At 36.7% G+C, this 23,028-nt stretch overlaps 1 protein-coding gene across 2 annotated transcripts in view; it reads right to left on the bottom strand.

The window, feature by feature from the left end:
• ppfibp2b (PPFIA binding protein 2b) overlaps nt 1-23,028 on the bottom strand; it is a 104,467-nt gene that overhangs the window by 31,200 nt on the left and 50,239 nt on the right. The window contains exons 4-9 of one of the 2 annotated variants that reach the window (NM_001326598.1): nt 17,714-17,800; nt 13,689-13,802; nt 9,251-9,388; nt 4,175-4,378; nt 3,324-3,416; nt 882-993 (exon numbers count right to left, since the gene is read on the bottom strand). In NM_001326598.1, coding sequence (NP_001313527.1) covers nt 882-993; nt 3,324-3,416; nt 4,175-4,378; nt 9,251-9,388; nt 13,689-13,802; nt 17,714-17,800 — 748 coding nt within the window. Of the gene's footprint in view, nt 1-881; nt 994-3,323; nt 3,417-4,174; nt 4,379-8,614; nt 9,389-13,688; nt 13,803-17,713; nt 17,801-23,028 lie in introns of those variants that run through there. The other variant, NM_001002362.2, reaches the window with a different exon arrangement.

The raw sequence follows: 23,028 nt of genomic DNA, 5'->3' as shown, positions 1-23,028 counted from the left end.
GTTTTTTTTTTGAGTGGTATATCCAGAGAGGCAATTGCAGATTAGGAAGTGAAGTGGAGACTAAATAGTTGAGTTTTTAGTCTTTTCTTAAAAGCAGCGAGTGACTGCCGTTCTGATGCAGTTAGGGAGTTCATTCCACCAACTGGGCAGATTGAAAGTGAGCGTTCGCAAAAGTGATTTCTTCCCTCTTTGGGATGGAATCACGAGGCGACGTTCATTCACAGAACGCAAGTTTCTGGAGGACACATAGATCTGCAGCAGTGAGAGCAGATAAAAAGGAGCAAAGCCAGAAGTCGCCTTGTAGGTAAACATCAGAGCTTTGAATTTGATGCGAGCAGCAACTGGCAGCCAGTGCAAACGGATGAGCAGCGGAGTGACATGTGCTCTTTTAGGTTCATTGAAGACCACTTGTGCTGCTGCGTTCTGGAGCAGCTGAAGAGGCTTGATAGAGTTAGCTGGAAGCCCCGCTAGTAGAGAGTTGCAGTAATCCAGTTTGGAGAGAACAAGAGCTTGAACAAGGAGTTGAGCTGCATGTTCAGATAAGAAGGGTCGGATCTTTCTGATGTTATAGAGTGCGAATCTGCAAGATCGAGTGATTGAATGATTAATTTTGGTGTTTATTCAATGTGCTTCAGGTACAAAAAACTAAATATTACACTAATCAGGGTTACAAACTGTCCTAAAGTTGCTACCATGGAAACAAAACATTAGCGATCAACAATTTCTGTTATTTTGCAGGTGGTTTTTAGAAATGACTATTTCTGGTCCTATAAGTGGAAAGTGCCATTTATTAATGTTATGCTAAATTATTCTGCACTGAGGGCTCAGTAATATGTTGTAGCTCTTCAACAACCATTAGCATTTAATCTTCTTAGAGGTACCTCTCTCTGTAATGTCATTGTTGATGGTTCCTCGGGACAGAAGCTGATTCTGTAGACACTCGATTTCTGCATCTTTCGTAGCAAGCAGCTGTTGGAGTTTGGCAATTTCAGTCTAAAGAGAAAAAGAAATACTTTAGCCGATTATGTTTTAGAAAGGTAAAAACAGCATCAATCAGGATTTTTACCATTTTTATGTAAGAAAGAAGACATCAAGGCCACATTTTACGTATGATCACAGAGGATCTTGAAAATGGACTTGATCACATTGACACTGTAAGGGAGAACATAAGAAGCTAACACTGACAACACAGAAGTGACATTCACAACAGGGTTGAATACAAGTTAAAACGACCTACACCATTTTAGGGGCAATAAATTATACTTATAAAGTACATAACACATACTACATCATGTAGAAAAGAACAAAAGTTATGCAACCACACACAATTCTTTGTTTTTCCGTGTAACAAATTGCATAAGTCATCTACAGCATAGGTTTCAAACTCGATACCTGAAGAGCCGCAGCTTCAACCCTATCAAACACCACTGATCCAAATAATCGAGGTGTTTAAAAGAGTCATGAACACCTTCATTAGTTGGATCAGCTGTGTTTGATTAGGGTTGGAGCAAAACTGCAGAGTTGCGGCCCTCCAGAAATTGAGTTTGAGTTCTACAGAAAGAAGCACCCAATTCTTACTTTTGCTTAGGCAAACATAAAAACAGGTTGAGTGGACAGTAAAAGGCAAGCTTGACTAATCTAGGGCAAGGATCTACAGAACATCTACAGCATAGGTGTTAAACTCGATTTCTGGAGGGCCACAGCGCTACAGTATGTAAAGTATGACTAAACTAAGGAAAGGATCTCTAGAACATCTTCAGCATAGGTCTCAAACTCAAATCCTGAAGGGTCGCAGCTCCAACCCTATCAAGCACAGCTGATCCAAATAATTGAGGTGTTTAAAAGAGTCAAGAACACCATCAGTTGGATCAAATGTGCTTGAATAGGATTGGAGCAAAACTGCAGAGCCTTCAGGAATTGAATTGGAGACCTATGATCTACAGGAAGAAAGTGTCCAATCCTTTCTGTTGTTTAGGCAAACATGAAAACAGGTTGAGTGGACAGTAACAGGCCAGCATGACTAAACTAGGGCAAGGATCTACAGAATGTCTACAGAAAGAATGCACTAATTGTACAGATATGGTCAATGAATCCGCTTATATTCCAGTGTTGAAATTATCTACACTTATTCCCAAAAAGAACAGCCTGACAATCTGCATAGAGAATGAATTCGAGCATACTAAAAATAAATCAAACCTACATATGCATGTTTCAAGAGGCAAAAGGCAGACAAATAATCTTTAGTAGACACCATCACACATGGCTGAATTCAAAAGATTGCTGCTGATGGACCATATGGATCTCTATAATTCTCTCAAGCCATCTAAACACATCAGCGTCAAAAACTATAGATCTTGAAACTGCAAGACTAGTGCATGTGAACAACTGGCCAAGAGCAAACCAATTTCATAAAACCGGGGCATCCATTATGCCAAAGGGCCACCCGTGTGAAAGTTTAGCTCCAGTGCACCTGTCTGAAAGTTCAGTTATCCTAAAGGTGTTTGTTTGGAGTTGAAGCTAAATTGATAGAATGGTGGCCAAGAATAGATGAGCTTGACTAAACAAATCTAGATGGAACCGGGATCAAGTGGCACAAGGACAACCAAAGAAGTGGACATTTTCAAGGAACAACGAAAAAACTCATTTGAAAACATAAACCTCCATTCTTCAGGAGAGGGCTAAGTGTTTTATGAAATTGACCCAGTCCAAAAGGGCACTCCTCATTCAAACTTGTGTCAGATGTTCTTTATTTTTGGATATTCACAGGATGAGGATGTTGTATTTTATGAACTGATGGAAATTCCTTGAGGAATGGTCAAAATAATACTCTGAAACTATGGATTTTTAGGAACATAAGGATTGAAGGTGCCATTTTGAGATGAGGCCAATAACGCCCTCTCCTTTGTGTCACACTGCTCAGGGAGGAGGATAAGGGATAAGGACGGGGAGCAAGGATAAGCACCTGAGCTGTCCGACAGCGCTCCTCCCAGTGCTGTCGTTCTACCTGAGTGTGCTCGACCGTGAGCTTCAGAGTAGAAAGCTTAGTCATGAGCGACTGGTAACAGACATGTAGTGAATAGGTGATAGAAAGCTGGAGGAAGAGAAAGCCAGAGGGTCGTTTGTTATGCTGAAAGCTTGAAGTAATTTATGAGAGTGCAATGAACAATTGAATAAAGAGTCAGATTAGTATGTACAAAAAATGTACAGGATAAAAAGGAAGAAGTAGCAATGACAAGAGTTTCCATTTGAGCAAATCAATTTGGCTACAGAGACTGTTAGTAACGCTGATATGGGAGGTAAAGTCCAGATGAAATATGCATTACCTTTGTGGCTTTGAGCTTCCTCTCATATTGAGATTTCTCCCCTTCTAGTTCTTCAACTTTGTTTTTAAGAAGGCGAAGCTCTTGTAGCAAAGCCTGATGAATAAACAGAAACAAGAAGAACGATTACATGCTACCTTTTGGTGGCAAAATTTATACTTTTATGGCAACAACTTTTTCATAAGCACCATAAAAAAACTCTTCTGATTATGGTATGAAGCCCCTAAATTGATTTTGCAGAATAGTTTAGACTTTCTTGTGCATTTGCAAAACTTTTCTAGTGCACACTCGAAAGTTCCAGGGTCTTTCTCCAGGGTCTTTCTCCCCACAAATTTCACTTTAGGGGCTCTGCTATATCATTTAGATCAACGAGGAAATTCAGGAGAAAAGCTTTGGACTGAACAATGAGACCCCCACACATTGCAGTTAAGATGAAAGCTCTGTAGATTCCTGGGAAAAGTTTTACTTACATAAATTCCTTGGCTCCTCAAACAACTGACAGAATTAATCAAAGAGCAAGCATCTAATAAGGGTCACCACTAAGCCCACAACCATTCTGGAAGATCTGAACTACTCAGAAACCATTAGTGTTAGTGAACTTCCATCATGCAGGTTTACACCCCAAGTAAATTAGGACATTCTGTCATCAGAACACACTGCAAACACCAATAACCATGAGAATCCCACAGTGGAGCCCACAGACACACTGGATTCACTGTAGGAAGAGGCAGTTAGTAGCAATTCCTGTTGGAGTGTCCAAAAGTGGGATAGGGAATGGTTATGTTTTAGGGTAGAGCAAAGAAATACAGAGGGGGTCTTGATGTAAGTCCACCACGTAATGAGGATCTGCCTACATTCTCTCCTCCGCTTCTACAGCGGCAGCTGCAGTCCTCAGCATCCGAGGCACCAAGGCCCACATCGGGGCTCTGGTCAAGAGCCTCACGTGTGCCACTGTCCCCAAGGCTCTCGAGGGCCCGTTGCTCCTGAATGCGATTGCTGATTTCCTCCTGGAATTTACACATCTGCTCCTGTAGTTCACTAATTAGATTAACCACGCTCTGAGAGCAAAAACAAGAAAGCCAGAAAAAAAAGGAAAATGTTGATCAGATTTGGAAACACAATTATGAATACACATACTGTAGATGGTCTCATGATTAATCAGATTCTTTGAATAGGGATATTCATTTAGACTTTTTTATTATCCATTAGATCACATGTCCACTCCAGAGAAACATTTCCAGGTTCAATTATCTTCATCTTTAGGCCCCATGGACTCTCTTTAAATAACCTTCTCAAACTCCTACTTTAAAAACACCCATCTCTGAACAACCAGCTTTCCGTGTTGTCAGCAATAAATGTGCTTTTTGTTTCAAATAAGACCATTTTGTCTACATGGTAAAGGTGGTTCAGGGGCCTGCTTTATAGCCCACTCATTGACAGAGTAAATAAGTTACTGACCTAGTTTGCAATTTAAAGAAGGGTCTATAAGAGGCCAAGCTTTTCTGGTGACCAAGATACTACATTTCAAAAGGATAAAATAGGAAAGCTTGTAATTCAAATAAATGTTGGGTCCAGAAGGAGTGCAAATCTGTAATACTTAATCAAACCTGATATGCATGACAATATAAGCACAGATCAAACTTTAGCAATGGGTATGTTAATGTTCGGTTTGTTTTTCACTTGTGAACAAGTGAATGATTAGTCAGGCTAATCCTGGCTATACTGACAGAAATGCAAAGGGTGTCAGCCAGAGGAAGTTTCATATGATATTCCCTGTTGATGTGAAGGCTGATGATAAGGCACACGTCCGTCGGTTATATTTAGCTCTATGCTAAAGGTTTGTTAGTGGGGGAGATCTCTGTGGTGAAAGTGTTTGCGCTTGTGGTATGTTCAAAGTGAATTTCTGCCATTCCGTCTCGTTGAATGGAGCCTTGCAGCTGTCACCCTTGAGGCCAGTGTTTGTTGATGTAACAAATGCAAGGAGAACCATCCAGGACCAAAAGTGTGTGATGATCCTACTATTAAGATGTAGGAAAGAATGACTTAAAAGTAAACATAAAAACTACAACTTTAAAGGTCACAATTTTAAGCACATACTTGTAATAAGAGATTTGTGCAGTTCAATTTTCGCTCAGGTTTAAATGGTGAATGACACCCTTTGCAAATACGTGTTAAAAACCGTGTGCATGTTGTGTGCAACTGAACGCTCGTCAAGACAAGCACTGAGCACTTCTGGCGTCTGTCATTTCACGTTCATCAAACTGCCTGTCACCGTCTCCCATTTAGGCTCACCGCATGCTTTTGTGTCTCTGTCAATTAGCATCTTCCCTTATCAGCACATTGTCTTTTTGGCACTGGGAGCATTTGAGAGACATGGCTTTTGAGAACCCATGTGTAATTGTCTGTGTGCGTGTGTACATATCTGTAAATCATGTTTCTGCAAGCACACTGTCGGAGGGGAGAGGCTGAGTTTGTGTGATAGCCAAGATGAAACAAATGACGTAGACATAGGGTTAGATACATTTCTTTTCAAAAGGGTACATTTACACGGCTATGTGGTTTCGACAACAAAAAACTTTTTTTTTAAGGATTTTGTTCATTGATTTCACTTGAGGGCCTTAAAACAAACATTTGAACGTTTTTGAAAATAATAAACTTCAAAAATGCTATTTTAAGATAACAATGACACAAATGCATAAATAATGTACTTCACAATAAACACAACTATGCAAACGTTTCTAAAACACAGAGATAGCCTTTAGTAATTAAATAGATGTTGTTTTAACTGGGAAAACCACTGTCGCTTGTTTTTCTTACATAATAAAAGACTTCTGTCAGATTTCTTTTTACATCAAGTGTTTAAAAATATTATGCATGGATGAAAACTTTTTTCCTCCCATTTTACTCTCCTTGAGTACTAGGCAGTGCTTAATTTGAGCCAGATTTTGGCAGATCCTGTTCCAGAAAATATTTGTGTTCCGCTATTTATTTTAATTGATTGAGCATTAAATTTTGCATGGTGAATACTTGCATGTGTGTGTGCTAGAGGGAGAGAATATGAATAAGTCTGAGAGACAAACAGCGAGCAAAGCGGTGTTGACATAAATGTAGTCACGTTCGACTAATCAGCTTTCTTACGTTTACAATCACTCTCAATGATTGGTGATTATTGTTTCACATGTATCACCAGCGAAAATAAATTTAAGCCATGGTGGCCCACCTAAAAAATATTTATATTTTCAAAATGCCAAAGGCAGTCAAGCATTTACAGTTGAAGTCAGAATTTTTTAGTCCCCTTTGATTTTTTTTCTTTTATAAATATTTCCCAAATTATATTTAATAGAGCAAAGAAATTTCACAGTATGGCTGATAATATATTTTTTTTCTGGAGAAAGTCTTATTTGTTTCATTTCGGCAAGAATTAAAGCAGTTTTAAATAAAAAAAAAAAATTTAAGGTCAAAATTATTAGCCGCTTTAAGCTATATTTTTTTTCGATAGTCTACAGAACAAACCATCATTATAAATAACTTGCCTAATTACCCTAACCTGCCTAGTTAAATTAATTAACCTAGTTAAGCCTTTTAATGTCACTTTAAGCTGTATAGAAGTGTCTTGAAAAATATCTAGTTTAGTATATTATTTACTGTTATCTTGGAAAGGATAAAATAAATCAGTTATTAGAAATGAGTTATTAAAACTATTATGTTTAGAAATGTGTTAAAAAATACATCTCTCCCTTAAACAATTGGGGGAAAAATATACAGGGGGACTAATAATTCTGACTTCAACTAAAATATATGTATTAAACCACAAGTAATTTTGATAATGAGCCTGATCAAGAGAAGATAAAACTTTGCCCCTCGATCAGGATAGCAGGAGACAGAAGCAAAGAAATTTTTAGTCAGCCAGAAAATATGATGGAAGAGGTAACTGTAGGCTCTTCTTGAAGATTGAACAGAGTGAGTCATTTTCGCTTGGCACATAATAGTGAAGTGAACTGAATGTCAGTGGCGTTAGTAAACTTAATAGTGATGCTCCATACAATTTTTGTTTGTAGCTACATATTTGTTTGTTACAATAGCCTAGTAACGTCACGTTACGGGAAAAATGAAATTATGCAGTGTACGTCGGGCACTTTTCTTTCCTGATTTTCTTCCAGAAATTATTTATTTACAAATGAAGCACTGGTCCTTGGTATAACTATCTGACAGTGAATAATATAAATGATTATTTAAGGGTGTAGTAGGTGATTGTCTTCAGAAGCATTTTTTGTTGTTCTGGTTGAAAGTCTCTTCACAGTCTAATAGTAATGATTAAAGTAAATGATCTAAATGTATTTATAAGTATTTATATATTTTGGGTAGGGAATAAAACAAAAAAAACTTCATCCAATTAAATAGAGTCGGGCCGACATCTCTCATATAATTCATAAGTAGCCCAATCTGTCTGTCAGCAAATGCAGATTTGAACAATTGCGCAGCTGTTTGTACTCAACTCCGCTGACCGCCACGCGTTCACGAGAGAGAGAGAGCACGCGCGCGTGCGATCAGTAAAAACCTGCAGAATCAAAACCTGAATCAAAATTGGAGTCACCTTTACCAACGTTAGATGTTGTTGTTACAAATGGGTTATATCTTCACAGAAGTGTGGTTCAGCCACTAAAATATTCAGATAAAAGATTTATAAGACTATTTTCAGTTTCATAAGGGACCTTTAACAGCATCGATAATGTAGATTTTAATTAGTTTAACAACAAAACACAAGTAAATACCGCTATTCTGCCTAGTCTCCCTACATTGTTTACCATGCAACTCTAAATATTTGCTCTGAAATAGCATGTCAGTTTGGCTTGCATGCCGCTGGACAAGCACCAGTCGCTTTTAACGCATGAGAGAGGGTTCTTTTGCTGTGCTCGTGTTTAAGGAGGCGTGGCTCTAGACGACAGGAGAGGGACTGTGTTTCAGAGATTTATGCTACGCTGTTAGCATTGCGAAAGATCACCTACTGCACCTTTAATATTATAACTTTCTCCAGTGGCCAGTACCTTTACCGGATTATTATTATGAGCCAAGGACACCAAAACAAATGCATATTTATATGAACATTTCAATTTTCAATTGATTTATGTTAAATTTGTAGAACACAATAGTAAAATTCCCAGATATTTTCAGCTGTGGGAAACCAGTCCACTTGGTTTTTTGGAAAATGGCTTAAAATAAAAGCAACCTTTCAACCTCTAGACAGCAAGCCAGAGATTCAGTCTGTTTAAGAAAAACAAAGCTCAGGACAGATGCTGCTTTAAAGTTTTATGGTATTTGTCTAAGTCTCTGTTTAGTCTGTTGGCTCTTCTCATTGTGTTACATTGGGAATCTGATAACTAATTAGGTGTTAAGTGGCGATAAATGGACAGGATCTACATAAACAAACCACAACATAAACATGCCACCATGACTTCCCTTCTCACCAGTTATGTTTCCATGCACCATATGGAAACATCAGATTACATATCAACTCAAAACAGCTTTACTGATCTTGTATTTCAAGATGGCACTCAACATGGCTACAATGTTTTGTTTATATGTCTATGGAAACACAATTTTCTCTATAGATATGGCCCTAGATTTATTAAAATACAAACATACTGGCATGGCTGTTTTATACGTGGCTTTAGTTGAACTTGAGCCAACAGGTGGACAACAAAGACACAGACAGACACAAATAACATCAAACAGTCCACCAAATTTCTCATCAACAATCAATGTATAAAACATAGTATTAGGAATTAAATCTTAAAACAGATGGAGTAAACATGCCATCAGAATAAACCATTATCATTAAAACAAATACAATAACACAATAACATAACAGAAGCTGGATCACTGGATGAACCCACTGCCCTGCTCGCTGATCTGCCAGCCTGAAACAGTACCTCTGCTTTATGATGTTTGTCCTCTTCATCGATGTGGTTGTGTTCCTCCTCCATGCCGACCAGCTTGAGTTTCAGATAGGAAACTTCATCCATCAGTTCCAGTTTCTGCGTCTCCAGTGAAGTTCGACTGAAGAGCTCCTAAATCACGAGAGCGCATGTTAGCGAACACATTTGTTGGCGACACACAAACACCCTCACGCTAGTACTGTACATGGTGACAATCATACAGCACACAGCCATGGATTTGCTAGCCAAGATCTCACAGTAACGCTAGCGCCGCTAAATATACTCAAGCAATGAACGCTATTTTTACTTCCTCTGCCTATCTGGTGCCTGTATGTGAGAAAGTCCGGAGGGCCAAAAGAGGGAAACGTGGTTTCTCAGCATTCCTGACACTATGGGCTAAATTCAGCAGGGCTCAATAGTGTCCAAATAGGTTTGTACACATAACGACCTTCATGAGAATATGTTGTGGTGATGCTATGATTATTTCCAAAGCTGTGGTTCACTGATGTTTCAGTTGGACACTTTTGAGCCAAAAATTGTCATTTATTCTCTCTGCAAGTCATTCATTGTAACAATAATTATATTAAGCCATATTTAGAACAAGTATCATCTGATAACACGTTTAATATTTTTTAAAGAACACAGTACAGCCTCAAAATTATTACGCATTAATTATTGTTTTAAATGTGTATACTTTGCTAATACGTCTACTAAAAACACCGAGCTTTACACATTTGAGAGATTTTATAATTCAAAATATAATGAAACTTAGGGCCAATCCCAATTCTACCCCTTAGCCCTTCCCCTTACCCCTCGTTTGCACGTGCACGCCAAGGGTTAGGGATGTCCCAATTCTCTTTAGCTTGAAGGCGTAAGGATAAGGGGAAGGGGTAAATAGCCCTTTAATTGAAGATTTTTCAGGACCACACTTGAAACCAAGGGGTAAGAATTTTTCCCAGAATAAACCTGCCACAACGGCAGTATTGCTGAACCCGGAAGTTAGGAGATCCACAAATTTGCATTTTTTGTCATTATTACAAATTTTTGACAAACAAACAAACACATGTTTTAATATATTCATAACCGCGTTCGTGTTTTACCAGCATGCTTTAAAAAAAAATAAAATAAAATCTGCTACATTTCGCGATCTATAATTCCTAGACATAACTCTTGTACAGCAGTCCCACAACATTGACACTCGAATACCCTGTCAGTAATATCTAGTGGCTGGGAATGAGCTTTTTGCAGTGTCTGCTATAATGGTAATGTTGTTTTTGGTGTGTTTACATTGATGAATATGGCCACTGTCCAACAGTTACGATTTGATTGCCACATTGGATTGTTATGATAGCATAATATATGCCTTTAGTAATTTCCTGAAGATAAATACCAACAATGAACACAACTGGAATCACTACAGCAGTCGCAATCGTCTGATCTCACATGAAGCAGGAGATTGCGAGGACATATGACGAAATGCGCAGGTGGTTTAGTGCTGTCCCATTTCTTAGGGGTAAATTTTGAAGCCCTTTATATAGTTGCGTGAACTTGCGTCCAAAATGGCACACTATGCATTTCTGCATGTACTTACGCACTTACACACTCAACAGCATGTGAATGTAGTGTCATCTCAAATAAAACACTGAGGTTTTTTTACTAAGCGAAAATCTGTCTTTGTCAGGGGACGTCACCCTCGTAAACGTTGAGTTGCATTATAAGTCAAGCAGCCAATTTTGGGTATTCGAGTAAACGTCTTTTGCAGAGTAAATACAGTGTTACGTTCTTGTTGTGTAAAGAGTTGTAACAGTAAATCAGACGATAGAAAAGGTCAAAAAACAATCGTCTTCCAGATGATGTTTGGTGGTTGTCAAATTAGTGAAATAAATGAACAAACAAAAAAAAAACTAAAAAACTGCAATGATATAACTGCATTCACCATTGGAAGGCGGTATAATCACTCCAGTAGGAGAACATTGCTTTCACTATCTAAAATAAAGTAATCCAACATTAGTGCCTGAAAGCTCCACCCATTCCACTACGTGAGCAAAGCTGCGGCCGCTGAGTGCGAAGTGTACATCATTCCACACTTATTTTTAACAGTTGAAAAACTGCATCATACGGGTATTTAAAGGAATATTTCAGTGTGAATGCACTTACACTATAATACAAAATGGCGCAGAATAGTGCACAAGTATGTGATTTGAGGCGCACCTTATGTTAACGTTATTTTAAAGTTTTCGCTAGAAAACAAGATATTGTTCACATTGTGAGAAAAAAAAGTCAGACTTTGATGTCAGGGCTTTGTGATCTGTTTTTGTCTCGGGTTCCAAAAATGTTTTTATATAAATGACTATTTCACTGCATTCCTCATTCTTTTTATATTTAATAAGAAGAAGTCAGAATAAGTATGTCATTCCGTTTTACATAAACAAATATGCTATACTGAATAACGATGGAACATTATTTCACCCATATTTCACATGTCATTTGAAACATTGAAACATATTTTCCAATATTATTTGCATTTAATATGCCATCACTTTTATAAGCTTAACTTTGATGCAGAGACCAAAACCATATACAATATATGGTGTCATGCAAACAACTTCTGCAATTTGTATGTTTGTTTATTAACTCGTTTTGAAAATGCAGCAAGTTTTCAATGGAAGAAAGGTCAGCAAATTTTTGTCTAGCTCATACTTTGCCCAGAATTACCCTTTAACCCACAACTGATGATTTCAAAAGCTGCACCAGCTTCCTCTTTCACCTCCTGACTTCCTCTTTTTAGTTTCTGAATCAGAAATTAAAAAGTTCCATGTTGTTACAATCATCAGAGAGCACAAATACTGTACAGTATAGCCACAATGTGAACCAACAGTTACAAATACTGTATCAGAAATGCATGATTTTGTGCTGTGTGAGCACCAGCTCCTAAAATGGCCAAATTAACCTGAGGGTGAGTGAATTAACAATCTTTAATAGACTCTCCATTTCCACCTAATAAAATATTTTAAAGGTTTAAGGGTTAAAGGACATTTTAGTCAGTTGAAATGGCATTGCTTACTGTAAATAATAATAATTTTAAAATCTTGAGTAAATATTTTTAAATGTATATATTTTTAAAAGTATAATTTTATAATTTAGTCATTTAAAAAAATCATTTTAGCAAATTAAGGTTTTATTTTAATTGTTTTAATAGAACTAATACTATTTAATAAAACAAAATATAATATACAATAATGTCACAACTTATTGAACAGATTCTCTCACAAACATCCAAGTTGTTGTTTTTTAATCCTTCCTTTTAAGTATGCATAATCACAACCTAAATCTCTAAACATTCTGCTGTGACATTAGCAATACTGAAGAGCCGAACAACAAATGAAGGTATTTGGGAAAACTGCTATGTCTAAGCTGTGGCTTTACTTGCCCCATCAAGCAAGGAAAACATAAGGGCTCTCATTATCTCAACATCTCTGGCATTCCATCATGATATGATTGCTGCTGCAAAAATCCTCCTATTGAATCCTCTTAAGGATCCAAGACAAAAAGGCTCAGTAAAATATTACTAAAATGGTATTGTACGGCAAACCAATTATCCGATCAGATTAAATCATTTAAAAACTATTAATTATTTAATTTAATAAACATACAAATTCTTTTTAATTGCATTACATTTTGTGTTTTTAATATGAATAGTAAAAATAATATCATTGTATTAGAAAATGCTGTGATGTAATATTATTTATTTCTGCTCATTTACTCATAAATTAATGAATAACAGATGAAGACAGAAAAGTGTGGCTAGAGTGCAATGAAACGTCACATATTAATCATTTAACCTTTTGTAAACATTGTCAATGATACAAATCCGTATGAATGAGTTTGAGTTTTTTTTTTTAATCTGACAGTTAAAACAACAACAAAAATAAAATGAAACCCAGAAATAAATATTTATTTCTGTTGTTTTACTTGGCAATGCTAAAGGAACAGTTTAGTTACCAAAACCAGTACTTTGTAAATGATACTATGCAAATCAAAGGAACAGCTGCCAGCAAACACAGCAACTAAACGGTTTAAACCAGTTAGCCAAACAGCAAACTCCACAAAAACATGCATATTTATCACACAAACAAACAACTACCTCCTCAGGGACACACTTATGAAAGACTGAACATATAATTACACCAGAATTGAGTAAAACCACATTCATAAATCAAATACATACAAAAAAAATGCAGCAATCTCAGCACTTGATCTAAGTCAAGTCCACACAATTACGATCGAAACTCCTGAAAGACCGCAAATTGCTCAAGTTTCCACAACTAAACAGTGTTTTGAAACAATCAGTCAAGTGAAACCGACAGGTAAAAGCTTCAATCATTATAAACTTCCCCCAAAAAGCTCAAAATTAAAGCACAGAATGTCTTACCTGCTGGAGCATTTCCTCAGTAGAAATTAGTTTGTGGTGATGTTCTTCCAGGGAGCTTTCCAGATCTCTGATTTTTTCTCCTTGAGCTTCAACCTGGTCAGTGAGGACGCTCACCTGAAACACAACAAGAGCTAATCTGAAACCCGGCTGAAGTTTTCCCTCTGTCGCTTCCTGCTACAGGTATGAGGATTGCAACACACGCAAGGCTCCAAAGTCTAAACGGCAGAAGAATGCGAGCCTTCGAATGTGTGCTTTTGGGTTCAAAACGGCCATTCTTTAGCCTTGACACACTTCCATGCTAACATGTGGGGCTGCTTGAGTTTCTATTGTTTTGAAAGTGTCCTTTTGTTCAGTAGCAACTGAAGGACTGCCAACCAGCAGGACAGGTAAAAGGAGAAGAACAACACCTTGAGGGCATTTGGAGCCAATCGTGTTCATTAGCCTTTCAGAGAGGGAGGAAATTCACCAATCGGAGAGCAAGAGGGAAGGGCTTATGTACAAGAGCAACTTTTGACACTTGTTGCTGCAGAGTTAAACAACCTAACTTCTTAAAGGTGAAGAGTCTTTTTTTTAAATGTTGAAGTATCTTAATTCTATGAGCAGGACAGATTAAAGGACATTTATAGGCTGATTTATGGCTCTTAGATGATTTCATAATGGTTTGGCAACTTCTAATATTTTATCCTTGATGTTTGTGCAAAAAAAAAAAAGAATGATCAAAATTTGTAAGCAATCAGACTTACAGTGGATTATACTGGGTTAATTCTCTGGGTTATTTTAACATGAATACTTAAAACATGGTCACATTTGAGAGAAGCAGAAATATGGAACAACAAATCATTTTGAGCTAGGTGGACATGCATTATATTGGAGTTTATAAAACAAACATGCATTATATGGGAGATGTCATTTATAGTCAATATACTGTATGACATAAAACAGCATCGACTTTATTATAATGATGGGTTCATACCAAATGCAAAACACTTTGTCACTCTCTGAGTTTGTGAGGTGTCACTTTAAAAATGCACATATCTAACATTATAATGAAAGCATTAAATTGCTTTACTAACTTTTTATGCTCATTTAAGAGAAAATTAGTTGTGTTTGAAGGAAAACCCACCAAAACTGACATCTTTAGATATTATTATTAATTATATGTAAATGTCTGTTCAAACTGTTCAAACACGCACCCAAAACCCAGACTTTAAGATTTCACTAATGTAAAAATATTATTTATTATTACACAGTGTCATAAAAAAATGCTGCTATATTGATGTGTAAATTGCACTTCCGGCTGGCCGCGTATCCGATCTAGACTTTACTCGTGTACTGAATTCATTTAGGAAACAGCATCTATTTATCACCATGGAGCGCGTCAGCTGACAGTCACACACTGCTACATGACTGTTTTGAGGAGTACATAGGCAGGGCAAAGGTGCCTGTAATGGAACGGAAGGGAATCCTTCCATTTTTGTATTTATTTCAAAGTGTTTTCATGCCTAAATAAAATGAAAGCACAGAACAGACTATAGAAGTACGGTAGAAAAACAGGAAAATACCTTTACAGGATAACAGCGGGATAGAACTGTAAAATACGGGAGAATCATGGGAAAAACACAAGGTTTGACAGGTATGCTCACGCTACATTTCTTGTAGGAAATGTTTTTCGCCACGCAGATTTTCCGCTCAAGTTGAATATCTTGAAAATTCGTCAAGCATTCTATTATTATTATTTGTAGTACTATTCACAAAAATAATTAATATTATACAATATATACAATATAAATATACAATTAATATTTGGTCTGAATCATGCACTCTTGCGGGGCACATTTAATGATATGGGAGGCTTGATTTAAGCCCTGACTTAGACTAGCAATGTCATAGCAACCACCCAGAAACCCTAGCAACATAATAGAAACCGCCTAGAATACCTTAGTAACCATATAGAAACCCTAGAAACCCCCAATAATGCCCTAGCAATCACAGATACCCTAGCAACAAACTAGAAACCCTTTAGAATTCCCTAGCAATAACCTGGAAGACTCTTAAACAATTAGAAACAAAATAGGTACTATTTCAAAAACAAAGCCCTAGCAATGGCCTAACAACCATTTAGACATCATAGACATCCTAAAAACCATATAAAATATTTTTCAAAATATACCTAGCATGGACCTAGACAACACAACAAGATCCTAGTGATCATCTTGTATACCACAAGAACCAGCAGTAATAAGTCCTAGCTAACATCTAGCAATGCCACTGCAACCCCTCAGAAACCTAGAAACTGCCTAAAATAACTTATAAACCACCCAGAGTAATTTAGAAACCACAAATATAAACTAGCAACGACAACCACAACATAAAACAACCAAATAGAAGCCATCCAGACATTCCTAAAATCCTAGAGACATCCTAAAACCATACAAGTACTCTAGAAATAAACCCAGATGCACCTAGACATCATAGCATCATCTTAGCCACACTCTAGTAAACCAGCAATGTTATTGTAACCATCTAGAAAACATAGATACCATCTAGAAATGCATCAGCAAGCATCCCAAACCCCTAGAAATGGACTAGAAGCCCTATAATCCCCCCAAACAATGCTGTAGCAACATGATAAAAACAACTAAGAATTTCCTAGCAACCACTACAGGAAACAACAATGACATAGTTATCACATATAAGTCCTAGATACAATAAAGAAATGCATTAGCAAACTCCCTAGCAATGTACACTACCTGACAAAAGTCTTGTCGTCTATCCCAGTTGTAAGAGTAACAAATAATAACTTGGATCATTTGTAAATGTGGCAGAAGGTAGATTTGTTCATGTGTTGAACTGCATCCCAATCATCACAAATACTGCAAAAGACCCATTGGAACCCACATGGATTCAAGATTCTCACAAAAATCAGTCAAGTTTGGTGAAGGAAAACCCATGGTTTGGGGTTACATTCAGTATGGGGGTGTGCAAGAGGCAACATCAACAGCCTGGCAACATCAACAGCCTGAGGTATCAAGACATTTGTGCTGCCCATTCCATTACAAACCACAGCAGAGGGCAAATTCTTTAACAGGATTGCGCTCCTTCTCATACTTCAGCCTCCACATCAAAGTTCCTGCAAGCAAAGAAGGTCAAGGTGTTCTAGGATTGGTCAACCCAGTCACCAGACCCGAACATTATTGAGCATGTCTGGGGTAAAATGAAGGAGGAGGCCTTGAAGCTGAATCCAAAGAATCTTGATGAACTCTGGGAGTCCTGCAAGTTCCTAAAAGCAAAGTAGGTCAAGGTGCTCCAGGATTGGCCAGTTCAATCACCAGACATTAACATTATTGAGCATGTCTAGGATAATATGAGGGAAGGGCATTGAGGATGAATTTGTTGTTCCTAAAACCTGGATAGGCCACAAAACTTTTGGCAGGTAGTGTATTAGAAACCCTTGAAGACCCCTAACAATGTCCATGCAATGACATATACAGCCTAGCAACATCTTAGAAACCATTAAATTACCACAGAATTACAAATGCAACTCAGACTCCAATAATAATTTATTTTATCTTCTAAAAAACATAGACAATTAGTAGGATATTTGGTCTAACTCTCAAAGATACACATTCTGCACTCATTTTTACTGTTAAAGCTGAATGTCAGCTGTTGAATAATCTGTCTTAAATGAACACAAGCTTGCCAGTTTACAGTAAACACATACTATCCTAAAAGAACAAGTTCAAGCTGATAGTAGCTAAACTCCCTACTATGGAATCTACAATGGCTGAGTGACATGTTGAAGAACACCAACCCCCTAACCTTTCCACAGGTTGTCCCATTATTGTGTGATCTACGACTGTCCCATTGTGCTGGGTCACCCTGGCCTTCATTCACACAGAAACTACAGTCCCCCGATTTGACCCTGTGAGGTTTCACAAGCATGTTGGCTGGTTGTCTTCTCATTGTGTTGACATTGTGGCTATTATGAGTTAAAATGCCTTGGAGGCCTGAGTGAAATATCTCACCTGGAGAACCAGAGACTCTTTGTCCCCTTCTAATCTCGCCAGCCGCTCTTGATAGGTCTCATTGTTGCTTGAGCTCTGATGGTTAACCTGTGGAGACACATGTATTTTAACATGAGAGAAGCCTTCAGGACTGGAATTGAACTTTAATAGGTAATTCTAACATTTTAAGTGTCTTTTTTATCTATGAGGATTTCCCAAATGCCCTCTTTATAAAGAATGTTTGGAGGTCTCACTTTTTGGTTAGAGTTCAGCTCAAAATGTAAAATTAGACCACACAAACATCTATCATTATGAAGATAGATGTAATGATTGTAATGATGTAAAAACTGTATATTCTATCCCTCAAAACCAAACCATCACAGGAAGCAATTTAGCTTTTTACATTTTTAAAAATGCCTCATTCTGTGTGATTCATGAGCTGTTTCGTCATGGGGACCAAAAATGTCCCAACAAGGTAAGAATTTACAGGTATTACTAGACTTAAGGGAATTTCTTTACCCACAATGTAAGTAATACAAGGTATACACACACACAAACTGAAAGTCAACAGAGCAGATAACCTGCTTGTCTGCTTTTTTTTGAGAGTAAATGGCTTGCTGCCAATGACAGAATAAACTTCAACAAAGTGAAGCACACAAGAAAGTCAAATGTATTATATTTGTTGTTTTAAAGGTGTTAAATAACATGTTGGCATAAAAAATGATCTGACGGGTTTGATATCTATTCAATACCACCACAATGGAAGAGCTCATTATAAATTAATGAAAAAAAAATGCATAAAGTTTTAGGATACAATATCAATGGATATATACAAAACATGTTTTAAATAAAAAGGTAGACTGACTGAAAGATAGTAAATGCTAGAACAACAATAGATAGCGAGATGGATGGATGGATGGATAGATAGATGAATGAATGGATAGATAGGGAGATAAATAGATAGACAGATGGACGGATGGATGGACGGACGGACGAATGGACAGACAGACAGACAAACAGATAGATAGATGAATGGATGGATAGATAGCAAGATAGGTAGATTGACAGACAGACAGACAGACGGAGAGATGGACAGAAAGACGGACGGACGGATGGGTATATAGATATGTTTTAACTAAATCTCATAAGATGGAAAAAAATATAAAAGAGTACATAAATCTGTCTAGTTTTCAGACAGCACACCAGCACACCACTTAAAAAAATCACACCAGTAAAAAAGGTAAGACACAGCCAGTGCTAGGCTAGCAGAGCTAGCGCTTGCCACATGGATAATCTTTCTCTTTTAAAAGCTTGGGCTGTGTCCGGGGCTGTCAATTCCTTCAGAGTGCCACAATAAAGCTGTCTACTCAGGGTTTACAGGCCAGCTGCTGGAGGAGTTACAGGGTTAAGCCTGTCTGAAGGCGGCTCTCAGTCCTCACACATGAGGATTTTACAGTCCACGGCAAATTCAAACTCAGCTTGAAAGCTTCAGTCATTATCTTTTGGGAAACAGATGTGATTTCATTTGATATTCTGTCAAGACCTCATACTGTAAATTAGAGCTCAACTTGTGTTTTGGAAGAAGGCAAAACATCTCTAGCGGTAACTAAGCAAAGGTGTCATATTAATTCTGATCAGACTGACATAGTAACCAGTTGGCAACCTCTTAAATTTGAATTAGATACAATATTCTGGAGAGAGAAAGAGCACCTCTGAAGCAAGAGAGTACACTTACATTTACTGATATAGTAAGCCTTAAATTACATAAATAGTGCAGCAAAGTATCTCTACAGTGCCAATATGTCAGGGTTATTGATGCTGTCGTGAGGCTTTCCAGGGCTTTCCAGGGCTACGATCACCATCTCATCACATGTCAGGAATAAGTGCTCAGACCGATTCATTAGGCCACAACTTCTATTAGTTCAAGGTGTGCTGTAATTAATACTTACTTTGTCAGAAAATACTAGGGAAATAAAATAATATATTGTACAAAATGAGGATTAAACAACTTAAGTTACAATAAACAGTTTATATTAACAGTTAAATATTAAATGAATATTTGTATGTCTATATTGTAAATATTTAACAATCGAGGTCCAAAAGGTAATTTTGTGGTAAAGGTAATGCCAGTAAAACTGGCAGTAAAAAGGGGTCTTCAATAAAAAATAAAAATTAAAAAAAAATATTTGGTGCTAAAAAAGTGGGCAGGCCCTAATAATGCTTGATGCTCAGACTTTTTAAAACAATGTTATTTTAAGTTGAAAAAGGATCATTGGATTTTAACATCAACTAACGATGTCTTTAATTTTTTTATATAAAAAGGACTTCTGTTACTGACTGTTTATTCGCTAGCAGGAAACATCAAATTCTACAAAACAGTTTGCAAGCTTAAGATTATATTACATATTTGGATTGACCAATAAAACTAAACAACTGTCTCAAGAGTTTTGTTTCTAAATTGTTACACCCCGTGTGGCTCGGAGAATGAAGGACTTAGAAAATAAAGAAAAAGAATATCTAAATCACCCAAAGTTTATTTACAAATGTGTACATTCATTCATTTTCTTGTCGGCTTAGTCCCTTTATTAATCCGGGGTCGCCACAGCGGAGTGAACTGCCAACTTATCCAGCACATTTTTACGCAGCTGATGCCCTTCCAGCCGCAACCCATCTCAGGGAAACATCCACACACATTCACACACACACACTCATACACTACGGACAATTTAGCCTAAATACCCAATTCACCTGTACCACATGTCTTTGGACTGTGGGAGAAACTGGAGCACTCGGAGGAAACCCACACGAACACAGGGAGAACATGCAAACTCCACACAGAAACGCCAACTGAGCCGAGCCGAGGTTCGAACTAGCATCCTTCTTGCTGTGAGGCGACAGCACCACCTAATGTGCCACTGTGTCACCCCAAATGTGTACAATAAATGCAAAATGAAGTAAATAAATTCAGTTCAACTGAAACAAAACTGATAGAGGAAAGAAAAATAAGCGGTGCCAAATCAAAAATAACAAATTAAACACTCGCTAACTAATCTCTCCCCCACCTCTAAATAACTTCCCTTTTAGTGGATTTAATCAGGTCTAGCATAGGATGTTCTGAACAGATGTACAACTCAAAAACATTTAAAGCGAACCAGAGAACAAGACAGGCACAAATGTCACACAGAAAGACACAGCAGTAACAACAGACAAGGATCCCCCCTCAGTCAGTCTGGTCCGAGTTGTCACAGGAGCTCTTAAATTATGTGGGTTTGACAGGACAGACTGTAACTCGCGTTCAATTCAAACAGATTACAAAACCAAGTGATCTTGGTTCATTTAGAAGCAGAGATTTCAAGCTTTATTTGGATATATTCTTGTGTCTGTGAAGCAAGTATTCACTGAGATTTCAGTTTGTTTGTTGATCACCAAAAGAAGCACTCATCTGGTCAGAGCTTTTCACTTTAACACTTAGCCTACAGTAAGAACCATATCTATAAACATAAAAAAAACATGAATTACACCCTTAAAAACCCAAAGGTTCCAACACAGCTTTTACAGCAATGCCATAGAAAAAGCAATTTGGTTCCATTGAGTGAAAATGTATGCAAAGTACAATTTTTATTAATAGTTTAAAGAATATTGAAAAAAATCTAAAGAATCGTTTTACACTATAAAGAAACTTAAGTGCTAGAAAAGTTTCTTCAAAAAGTAAAAGGTTCTTCATCAATGCTAATAAAACTTACATTTTAAGAATGCCAATTTTTTTTGGAATGTAAAAATTCTATAGGTATTAAAGATTCTTTATGGAACAACTGATACCAATAATAATAATAAAAAAAATAGAAAAGAGCTTAAAACTTAAAGCAACTTGACCTCCTCCTTGAGTCCTTCCTGACATGCTGCTCTGATCTACAGCTAATTTAACCTTCAGAGCCAAGTTCAAACTGAGATTCATGAAGCTCTAGAGCACCAATTCAATTTATCACTACACCAGAGGGATGTTTATAAGCAGGACAACCCACAAGAGCTGGAATTTCCCCGTTTTCATGTCCTACTGCCTGCTTGCAGAGCTGTAAATGACTTCAGAAGAAACTACAGAGATCATTATTACTCCACCGTCCAAGAATGCATGACAATATTGACAATTTTACAGCACAACCCCTCCCTATAATACTGTAAAGTTCCTCCACTAAAACCTGTGATTCCTTCTGAGACACAATTACTGTCATTTCTTTCTGGAATCTGGAACTTTGGAATGTAATGGCTAGTATATACAGTTGAGGTCAAAATTATTAGCGCTCCATTAAAATTAAAATTCTTTTAACTCGTTTCGAATATCATATTTCATTTGTCTTCGCCATGAAGAGAGTACATAATATTTGACTAGTTATTTTGCAAGATACTAGTATTGAAATTAAAGGCGCAACTAGGTTATTAAGGTTAACTACAGTAGGCAATTTAGGTTAATTAGGCAAGTGTTTTTTTTAATTTTTTTTATTTAAAAGCTAATTTTATTCTAGACCAACTAAAACCAATAAAACTTTATCCAGAAGAAATATATATTTATATAATGTAATGAATAATAATATTAAAATAATATTATATTATTTATCATGATTACATAATAAATTGCTAAATAATTTATACGTTTTTAAAAAATACTACGCTTAAATATGCAAATAGTGCATTATTTAATTAAACATAGGCTCATTTGCATACATTTCTAAACATCAGATGGAAAAAGTCCTATTAAAAATTCTTATTTATTTTATATGAGAGAATTTTTTAAACTCTTTAATTCAGAAAATGCTGCAAACAGTCAGTAAAAAGTAAATATATTTTTATTAAAGAATAAAATGTTGTATTTAATCAAACAAATCCCTCATTTGAAGCTTTCAGAATACATACAGTTAAAGTCCGAATTATTAGCCCCCCTTTGAATTTTTTTTCCTTTTTTAAGTATTTCCCAAATTATATTAAACAGAGCAAGGACATTTCCACAGTATGTCTGATAATATTTTTTTCTTCTGGAGAAAGTCTTTTTTGATTTATTTTTGCTAGAAAAAAAGAAGAAAAAAGAAGAAAAAAAATAAATTAAAAACCATTTTAAGGTCAATATTATCAGCCACTTTAAGCTATTTTTTTTCGATAGTCTACAGAACAAACCATCTTATACAATAACCTGCCTAATTACCCTAACCTACCTAGTTAACCTAATTAACCTAGTTAAGCCTTTAAATGTCACTTTAAGCTGTATAGAAGTGTCTTGAAAAATATCTAGTAAAATATTATTTACTGGCATCATGGCAAAAATAAAAAAAATCAGTTATTAGAAA

Source organism: Danio rerio, chromosome 25 (genome assembly GCF_049306965.1).
Source record: "Danio rerio strain Tuebingen ecotype United States chromosome 25, GRCz12tu, whole genome shotgun sequence".
Lineage (NCBI taxonomy): Eukaryota > Metazoa > Chordata > Actinopteri > Cypriniformes > Danionidae > Danio > Danio rerio.
This window is presented reverse-complemented; position numbering and strand designations above follow the sequence as displayed.